At 52.7% G+C, this 10,311-nt stretch overlaps 1 protein-coding gene across 4 annotated transcripts in view; it reads right to left on the bottom strand.

Moving 5' to 3' along the window:
• Positions 1-49: 49 nt before the first annotated feature.
• The window catches only part of PTPRN (protein tyrosine phosphatase receptor type N), a 34,911-nt gene continuing 24,649 nt past the window's right edge, over positions 50-10,311 (bottom strand). For all 4 annotated transcript variants that reach the window (XM_028741241.2, XM_028741248.2, XM_028741232.2 and 1 more), the window contains 5 exons: positions 9,989-10,155; positions 4,904-4,957; positions 4,558-4,622; positions 4,213-4,286; positions 50-1,312 (listed from right to left, as the gene is read on the bottom strand). In XM_028741241.2, the coding sequence (XP_028597074.2) occupies positions 1,241-1,312; positions 4,213-4,286; positions 4,558-4,622; positions 4,904-4,957; positions 9,989-10,155 (432 nt within the window). In that variant the 3' untranslated portion in view covers positions 50-1,240. The remainder of the gene's footprint in view (positions 1,313-4,212; positions 4,287-4,557; positions 4,623-4,903; positions 4,958-9,988; positions 10,156-10,311) is intronic.

Raw genomic sequence — 10,311 nt, 5'->3', positions numbered from 1 at the left:
GCCCCACCCCCACCCCTTCTGGATGACACACAACATGAGTAGGCTGGGCTGCAGCTGCACAAACGCGACACAAAAACTTTATTCACATCAAATACAAAATTAGATTCTCTAGAAATGTCTCTTGGTGTACGTAACATCACAGAGAGAAAGTGGACGGGGCAACATAGTGGGGAGGAGCAGGCATAGGTCCATCTCTCCTAGAGTGACACCCCGCCCCCTTTTTGGGAAAAGGAGGGAAAGGCTGTAAGTAACGGGGAGTAGACATAGGGCAGGCATGGCCAAACTTGGCCCTCCAGTTGTTTTGGGACTACAATTCCCATCATCCCTGACCACTGGTCCTGTTAGCTAGGGATGATGGGAGTTGTAGTCCCAAAACAGCTGGAAGGCCAAGTTTGGCGATGCCTGACATAGGGGAAAGGAGCGATTGGGGTAGAAGCCTTGTTACGCTTTCCCCACTCTCACCTGTCATAGACCTAGGGACCCTTTGGGGGCTGCTCCAAATCGAGGGTGAGGAGATGATTGGAGGAGGAAGAGATGGAAGGGGCATGAGGACCACATGGTTTAATTAGATAGACTTCCCTAGCAGTGCCTTGTCATGGATATTACCCCCGATTATGGCACAGGGACAAAGCAGCATTCTGTATAGATGAGGAGCCCACATGCACCCACAAAGTCTACACCTCACCTTTGTAGAAGCAGGCACATCTACAGAGGCTGGACACACAAAGGAGGCTCCTTGGAAAACTTGCCTTGAAATATGTCTAACTCGATGTCTGAGCGCAGAGCCACTTGTATTGCTCTGTGACACATCCAGCTATGATTATTAGGGCACAGACAAACCTCCAAAGTGTGTCAAAGCACCCACTTCCCACTAAGGGCTGCGTCCAGAGCAAGGGCAGTCAACCTCCAGAAGTTGCTAGACAAACTGGCTATTTGCAGTGCTAGCTCGGGCTCCTGGGAGTTGCAGTTACCCAGCAGCATGTGGAGGGCACAACACTGGCAACCCCTGTTCCAGGAGAACATGGGCAGGGTAGCACCCAACAGTAGGAGGAGGGTTAGGGGCTGAGGGGTGGGGCAGGCAGGTGAGGGGCCACCACCCGTAGCTGAAATTCAGTCATGGTCGATAACATGGAAATAGACTTTATGAAGGAAGAACATCCCAGGCAAGGACACGGCACAGCAGAGGCAAAAGGGATCGAGTTGGGGGGAGTCACAAAGCTGGGGTACGCCGAGTGGGGCATCACTGTGGCAGGGCCTTCAGGATGGCATTCACCTCCTCCGCCACGGCTGTCAGTGCAAACTCAAACTGGTCCTGGGGATACATAAAATCAGTCTGGGTGTTGGCATCCCCCACATCGTGATCATAATCCCCCTCACCTCAAAATTAGAAAAAAAGGCAGCAAAGATGGGGAGCCTATGGACTCTGACTCCCATCAGCCGCTGCCAGTCCTGGATTCTGGGAGTTGGATGGGGCAACATAGTGGGGAGGAGCAACATCATCTCAACGGAAGGGGGTGGGGAATGTGTGGCACTGCGGCTGGTGCTGCACTCCCATCAGTCCTAGCCAGCATGGTCAATGGGTCGGGATTTGGGAAGTTGCAGATTGGCAACATCAGAGGGACCTCACTTTCCTACCACTGCAGGTGTAAAGAGCTTTAGGGACAGGGAATGGGGGTGGGGATGTACCTGGCCCTGCTTCACAGAAGGGGCTTTTGCCTGTTCTTGTTTTGACAATGCTTCTTGCTTGCCCAGATGGAGAATAAAGAGGTAGGGGTGTACAGTGGTACCCCGCAAGACGAACGCCTCGCGAGACGAAAAACTCGCAAAACGAAAGGTTTTTTCGTTTTCGAGTTGCCTCGCAAGACGAATTTCCCTATGGGCTTGCTTCGCAAAACGAAGATTGCCCAGGGGACAGCGGGTCTTCTCTTTTGAAGCAAGGGGCGGCGGGGAGAAGCGATCTTCTCCCCGCAGCCCCAGGTCCGGGGAGGGAAGCGCTTCCCGCTGCCCCCGGACCTCTTTTGAAGCAAGGGTTTGCGGGGAGATCGCTTCTCCCCACCGCCCCTTGCTTCAAAAGAGGTCCGGGGACAGCGGGAAGCGCTTCGCGCTGCCCCCGGACCTCTTTTGAAGCAAGGGTTTGCGGGGAAAAGCGATCTCCCCGCAGCCCCTTGCTTCAAAAGAGGTCCGGGGGCAGCGGGAAGCGCAGCGCTTCTTCCCCGCTGCCCCCGGACCTCTTTTGAAGCAAGGGGCTGCAGGGAGATCGCTTCTCCCGGTGCTCCGAAGCCGGGCGGGGGGGAGGGAACACCTGCCCCCACCGCCCGGCTTCGGAACGCTGCTCCGAAGCGGGGCGGGGGGGCGGGAACACCTGCCCCAGCCGCCCCGCTTCGGAACGCTGCCCCGAAGCGGGGCGGGGGGGCGGGAACACCTGCCCCAGCCCCCCCGCTTCGGAACGCTGCCCCGAAGCGGGGCGGGGGGCGGGAACACCTGCCCCAGCCGCCCCGCTTCGGAACGCTGCCCCGAAGCGGGGTGGGGGGCGGGAACACCTGCCCCAGCCGCCCCGCTTCGGAACGCTGCCCCGAAGCGGGGCGGGGGGGCGGGAACACCTGCCCCAGCCGCCCCGCTTCGGAACGCTGCTCCGAAGCGGGGTGGGGGGGCGGGAACACCTGCCCCAGCCGCCCCGCTTCGGAACGCTGCTCCGAAGCGGGGCAGGGGGGCGGGAACCTCTCACCCCGCCGCCGGGCATCGGAACGAGGTCCTGGACCTCTTCTGAAGGCAGGCGGGGGCAAAAGTCTTTGCTCCCCCGCCTGCCTTCCCGGGACAGCAGAGACTTCTCCGCTGCCCCGGGCGATCTTAAAATGCTGGCGGGCGGGAGCGAAGCGTTCGCTGCCGACCCCCAGCATTTTAAAATCTCGGGGCAGCGGAGACTTCGCTCCCGCCCGCCAGCATTTTAAAATCGCCCCGGGACAGCAGGGGCTTTTAAAATGCTGGCGGTCGGCAGCAAAGCCCTCCTGTCCCCGGAGCTTGCGGGGCGGGAGGTGGGAAGAAGGGCTTTTCTTCCCACCGCCAGCCTTCAGAACAGCCTTCTGAAGGCTGGCAGTGGGAAGAAAAGCCCTTGTCCCCCCCCCCCCAGCCTTCAGAAGAGGTCGGGGGACAGACTGTCCCCGGACCTGGTCTGAAGGCGGTTTCCCTAGGAACGCATTAATTGATTTTCAATGCATTCCTATGGGAAACCGTGCATCGCAAGATGAAAAAACCGCAAGACGAAGAGACTTGCGGAACGAATTAATTTCGTCTTGCGAGGCACCACTGTATGTGTATGGGTGTGTGTGTGTAGAAGCTATCCTGCTGTACAAAGGTAGACTTGAGCATCCTCACTTTGCCCACTTTTGTAAGCTTGGCCAGGAAGGAGCACAGCGTCGGCCTGCTCTGGATAGGGTTTGGCAGCCCAAAAGTCCTTAGTTTCTTCCTTTTTTCTTTTTTTTTACTTCCGTCCTCCTCATTCCAAACCTAGGCACTCTTATCTCCTGGGTAAAAAAACCCTGACCTTTAGTATTCTACCAAGCACCATGTCTGACCCCCCCCCTCCAGTAGGCAGGGACAGAGAGTACAATGGTTCCTTGACTTAGGCCTCATCTGCAGTACACATACAAAGCCACATCAGACCACTTTAAACGACCACAACTTCCCCCAAAGAATCCTGGGATCTGTAGCTTGTTAAGAGTGCTGAGAGCTGTAAAGAAGAAAGACCCCCTATTCCCCACAAAGAGCTATAATTCTCAAAGTGGTTGAACATTCGATCCCTCTTCAATGGGGACTCTGAGAATTACAGCTCTGTGAGGGGAATAGTGGTCTCCCAACAATTCTCGGCACCCTTAACAAACTACAGCTCCCAGGATTCTTTGGGGGTTTGTGGCTGCTTGAAGTGACGTGATACCACTTTAAATGCATAGTGCAGGTGGAGCCTACACTTCCCTTCCACCCTGTCACTGCCAGAAGGTCCCAATGCATTCTTATTCCATGCCCTCCAGGAACCAAGTTATGCCACCAGCAGGCGTTTCAGGTTTTGCCCACAAGTAGTGGGCACAGAGCAGGGATAGCACAGGTGATGCCTGCCAGATGTTGGCCTATGATTCCCATCATCCCTGACCATTGATGATGCTGGCTGGGGCTGCAGAGCCTTACATTGGCTACCTGAAAGCAAGCATCCCAACATACCTTTGTCTGCACCATGCCAGGTCGCTGATCTCGCACGTGCTCCAGGGTGGCTGCGATATCAATCTCCTTCACACCTAGCAGGCAGGAAGAGAGGTAAAGTCAGAATTGAGTGAAGGGGTAAGAAGCAGTGAAGAGGGAAACTCCATACACCCATGAACGAAATGGTGGCTGTGGAATATGAAGGTAATCGGGGGTAAATGCAGAAGAGACAGGAGGAGATGGTGGGCTGGAGGCCTTCAAACAGCAGGGGCCTGTCTTTGTGCAGTAGTTTGTGCACCTGCAGGCTTGGCCAAGACCAGGTTGTGTGCATGGAATAGACCTGCCTTCCCTCCCATCCCTTCTCACCTTTGGCCATTCGGTTCAGAACCATGTCGATAAGGATATACGTCCCGGTCCTTCCTGCGCCATCACTGCAAAAAGATAAGAGGTTTGGCACTGCTGCTGAGAACAACACAACAAAAGGGGAGATCCAGCTCTGCTGTTTCCCTCAGAAGGGGACCTATTGACCTGACAGTACAATTTAGTTCTATGACATGGGGTGCTTCTGATGGGCAAATCCCCCACCCACCCCGGCAAAATCCATCGCACTTTGCTGTGTGCTTCTGAAAAGAACCGTTCTCTGTACCTCAGCTGGGTGGTGTTTCCACGGCAACACCACAACCAATTAGACTCAGCCTTCCCAGGGCATTACCTGCAGTGGATGACGATTGGGCATGAGCGGCCGCGGTAGCACTTGTTCACCTTCCTGCCGGAACAAGGAAAGGTTGGGATCAGAGAGCAGCCCTGCTTTGGGTTTCAACTGATCGCTTAGAAGTCGCAGGGCAGCTGCACAGATTAAGGCAATACCCTCCCCACCTCACTTACCAAGCCAAGGAGAACTAGGCATGGGTGCAAGGATGGTTCTCAATGAGCTCTTGACAGCAGGAGCTCAGCACCAAGTGGGAACAAAACACTTTACTCACAACTATCAGCAGTGTGCAGGCAGGACACTGTGTACAGATGGAACTTTGCAAAGTCAACTGGCAGAGATCCTCCTACGTGGCCCATGGGACATTTTCCAAATCGTCAAAAAAAGGTGAAAGTGCAGAAGCCTCCAAGAGGCATGGAACCTAAAATGCTACTTTGCAGGACAAGTGCCCCTTTTCAAAGCCCGTTCCAAGTGTCTCCCAGTAATCCCCCAAATGGATTTTTCAAATTCGGTTCATCACATTGGATTTTCAATCCTCTTCACCCACCAAAAATGCTATTTTAAAAATCACATATTAATTGATCCACTGGAGAGCAAAATGTCATTCTGTTTAATCCACCCCCTGCAACACACCATTAAATAACCCAAGTATTACCCTCATGAGTGCATTAAAGCAATCCGATTACTATGGTGCATATGGTAAAATGCAGTGAACAAGTGATTGAGATTGCTTGCACCAGTCCATATATTTTTCCTAACAAAAACATTTATTTCACATTTACATATCCAATATGAAATGGGTATCCTTCACATGGCCAGTGTTCCACTGTAGCAACATGAGAGTCCTTTGTTTTGTAATTTGGGGTCCTTTTCGCAGCTACACATCTGATTCCACAAAGCGAGTGATGCTGCTCTCATCACTTCACCTCGATTGCTCTTCTGGAGGTGAAGAGCCTTGTTTTCTTGCTAGTTACAGAACTAGAGTTTTTGCTGGCAAGGGGGAAATTTCTTTATTTTTGAGAGAGGAATTTCTTGTATCCACGCCATGGGGTGTCACAGATCAGCTAGTCAAATTGTCTGAACAATGAGAAGGAATTATCTCAAATGAATCTAACATATAAATAAGATTATATTCTGGTTATTCGATTGCTGCACATTTTGAAGGGGCTGGGGCTGGATCAAAAAGGACACATTACTCTGCAGAGCATCAGTCAGGCAGCCTGACATTTTGGAGCACTTTGATATATATAAGGTTCCAAAAAGCAGGTGCAATATGCCAAAATATCTCAGAGGTGGGGAAGAAAGCATATTATTGAAGATGTCTGCAGGCTGATTTGCAAAACTTCTGCCTGCAGCATTCAGCTGTGAAAAATACGATCTTATAGCAGGAAAAGGGAACCTGTGACCCTCCAGATGTTGTTGGACTCCAACTCTCATCAGCCCCACCCAGCAAAGCCAATGGCCAGGAATGATGAGAGCCAGAGGTGTTGCATCCACTGCCTGCAAACTGCAGGTTTAACTGGCAGGCTATGAGCAAGGGACCTGCTCCGTATCACAGTGCCATTTCCATTTCCATGTGCTCATGGTGGCAGAGAGTCATGGGCTCTTCGCCCTCGTGGAACAAATCCCCTCTCTTGCCTTATGACACAGACCCTCCATCCACTCACAACCGCCACACACAGCTTCCTTGTTCTCCAATGGCCATCTGCACGTAAGAGACTGGATCTAGTTTTGGGCCTCTTTTGCTCTGGTGGACGAGGGCAGAGCAGGGAGGGAGGGCAGAAGGTGGAGCACGACAGCAGCTGAGGCCCTGTCTCGTTCCATGCAGCCAGCACGGCGGCCAATGATCACTTTTGTGACTATGCAACTGGGCCAGGATTACTAGCTGCAAATCACAAAAATGACACTGGCGGCTGTGAGAGAGAAAAGAGAGAGGAAAAAGGAAGGAAGGAAGAAAAGGAGGAGGAGGAGGAGAGGTGGTGGTGGTGGTGAAGGAGAGAGAGAGAGCGCAATGGTGTAATGCAGGCAGAGGAAAGAGCTAAGCGAGCTTCATAGGGAACTAGAGAGGCAAAGAGCCTCATAAAGCAGCACCGACAGGACACAGATGGGAGAGAAAGGCAGAGCTGAGAGCAAGCTGGGATCCTCTCGTATTTCAGCTTGCTTAGGTTGCACATGTGCCCTGGGCCCCCAAATGCTGCCCATTGGTGGGGGGAGCTCAGAAGGCCACAGGAACCATTGAACCCCAAGCCGTGACACCGGGATCCTTTCCTCTCTGTCATCTTCCAAGCCTGAAGCCACACAGAGAGTTTTCCTAATGGATCTGGAAATGCACAGTGGCGATTATCCCACGCCCAGAGATGCCTCTTTTTGCAATGGCTGCCGGGGAAGCTAAGCAGCCCCACGTCCACACCCACCGCCAGCACAGATGTCAAGGCAGCAGGAGTCCCCTTGCGCAAGGAGGATGGGTGAAGGCAGAGAGAGAGAAAGAGAGAGAGGCTTATTGGAGCACGCGGGAGGGACAAGACAGAGGGGATAAAACAGGTTAGAAATAATTTGGAAGCAGGTTGCGTAAGATGGGCCAATCGCTCCAGACACAAACTCTCTATAAGGGCGGGGGGGGGGGGAGGACCCAATTTCGCAGTCTCCCTCTGCTCCTTTACAGTGTTTTCTCCACTTTTTTTGCCCCATGCAGTGTTTTTATCCATTGGATCTCATCTCACTGTGAGGCTGGGTGGTGGAGAGAACCCACACAACATATAACCATAGCTGAATTTGGGACCCTCACAAACGTTGATCCTTGGCTGCTGTCAGAAAACATGCAGAATAATGACACATATTTGCATAGTTACCTTCATTAGACTAAGATAAGTGTGGGGACCCCTTTGGCCCTCCAGTTAATGCTGAACAAACAGCTCACATCAACCCCGGCCACTGGCCATGCTTGCTGGGACTGATGGGAGCTGTATTTCAGCAACATCTGGAGGGCCAAAGGGTCCTCACAGCTGGCGTAAGACATCCCACTTGGTTTTCCCCATATGGAAACTGGACTGGGGAGGGAGGCAGCACAGGGGGCCAATTCCAGATCTTGGTAGGAGGTGGGGAGGAAGATGCCCAGCAAAGTCCAAAAGCCCCATTCTTTGAACCCTGCTGTAACTAAAGCAAACATTCGTTGCCTTTCAAAACATTTCTTGTGATTCTGTGTTCATACTTCACAATAATCAGGGGAAATGGCCAGTCCTGAAGAATAAATTGTATCTGGTGTGAACTGTGTTTCATACTGCACCTCAATGGCACCCTTTTGAGTGAGGGGTGTGGAATTCAAAGGGTTCAGCTGCACACAGCTCCCCTGTCTATATCTGAAGTGTGTCATGAAACTTTTCTCACTTAATTAGAGACATTCGGAGTCCCCACCCCCCCTCCATCCTTGCCTCTTTTGAAGTCCACATCTCCCAAAACGCATTCCAGTTAAAGCATTCACAGGACTGCGGTGACGGTACAGAGAGGCAGTATCTCTACTACATGTAAATTCTGATTCATTCGTGACCTTGCAGGGCCTTCGTCATCTGCACTGCAAGTGTGGGCGCATGTGCGTGCACACCCAAAGTATCAAGCATCCTATGCTAAATGCCAAATTATGCTTCCCCCATATCAGTACCTTCTGAGGTTACCTTTCTCTAAGGCTGATACTAAAGCTGAAAGGCAAAGGGTTCGTCATCTACGTTAAGCGTCACTACCAGCCCACACGCGACACTCTGACCCAGACAAATAATGCAGCACAGTGCGTAATTATGTTACTTCCAGGTAGCCTCTCAGCACTGCAGCCTCTATAGTCAGAGTGGATGCTCCACAGAGCTAAAGCCCAGAGGCACACTATTTCCCAACCATTACAGGGACTCCCAGCATGACTCATGCGCCAGAACATTCCTTCCTGCACAAAGTTAACACCATCGGGCTAAATGATGACAGTTAAGAGAAAACGACACAGTCGGCATCAATGCAATTTACCGTATTTTTCGTCCCGTAGGACGCTCCGTCCCATAGGACGCACCTAGTTTTTTGGGGGGGAAATAAAGGAAAAAATGTTTTCCTTTATTTCTCCCCCAAAACCAGGTCGGGGAACAGCAGGATGGCAGCGCTGCACCTCCCTGCTGTCCCCCGAGCTTGTGGGGCTGGCCGATGTCTGCCCGGCGTGCGGGGCGCTCTGCTTCAGAGCGCCCGGCGCTCCAGGAAGCAGGCTGCTATCCGCAGCCTAGGCAGCCCTGCGGGAACTCCCGCAGGGCTGCCTAGGCTGCGGATGTCTTCCTGAAGCCTAGAGAGCGAGAGGGGTCGGTGCGCACCGACCCCTCTCGCTCTCCAAGCTTCAGCGAAAGCCTGCATTCGCCCCATAGGACGCACCCAGATTTCCCCTTCATTTTTGGAGGGGGAAAAGTGCGTCCTATGGGGCGAAAAATACGGTACTTTTGAGTGACACCTCCAGTTCCTAAGTCTGGAGTGATGCAGGTAATTGGTTCTGGAAATGGGGGGGGGGGAAGGCTGCTGAAGAGGACTTTGATGGCTCCCTTAGAGCCTTTGGGATGCAAGGAAAATGGAGTGCCTCAACACACAAAAATCAGCCTTCTCATCTGTATTGCAAAGGGTAGGGAAGGAGATAGTACTGTAAGGGTTATCAGCACACATTATGAGGATCCAAAAGGGCAATTGACTCTATTTCCACCGATCCTAACTGTGACCTGCCTGTGACACCCATTATGAGGGGATGTCAAGCTCATGCCTTGGGTGCCTTCAAATGGCTCCAAGGGGCACAAGTAATGTAGTAGGTTAACTTGTGCCTTCTTTCTATGGTACTCAAGTCTTCCTCCCTTTCCCCTGAAGGCTTCCTAACACTGGTCCTGAAGACCTTCCTCTGGACCAGAATAGCTAGGAAAGATTTGAAACATGGCCTAGCCCATTTCCAGGAACTCAGCTACATAAGCTCTGGCTCCTAACCCTCCTTTTTGCCCAATGCTGTCACAGACACCATGTGCCAGAGCCCCAGCCCAACATCTCATCCTAGTTGACCACTGAGGGGGGAGGCACGAAATTCCACACCTGCGGAAGTCGAGGAGAGGCCGTGTGGTGGTGGGGATGCCCTCTGCAGGCCAGCTCAGGAAGTGAAACTGTGTCAGAGTTCGTGTCTCCTGAGACTGGACGTTCTTCAGGTAGAAGCTGCGCACCAGGAAATCCTCACACCAGATGTGTTCAGAGACCAGGTTCACCTGGAAGGTGGGGACAGGGGGAGAGAGGGAGAAAAATAGCATATTAACTGAGAGGCCTTATCCTTCCCTAGCCAACTATACATAAGCCAACCAGCCCCCAGTTTCCCCTGCTGCTATTCCCCCAGCCCAGCCCAGCCCCAATGCTTTATTCTGCTC

Source organism: Podarcis muralis, chromosome 1 (genome assembly GCF_964188315.1).
Source record: "Podarcis muralis chromosome 1, rPodMur119.hap1.1, whole genome shotgun sequence".
Classification (NCBI taxonomy): Eukaryota; Metazoa; Chordata; class Lepidosauria; order Squamata; family Lacertidae; genus Podarcis; species Podarcis muralis.
Note: the sequence above shows the minus strand (reverse complement) of the source record. Positions and strands in the feature narration are given on the sequence as shown.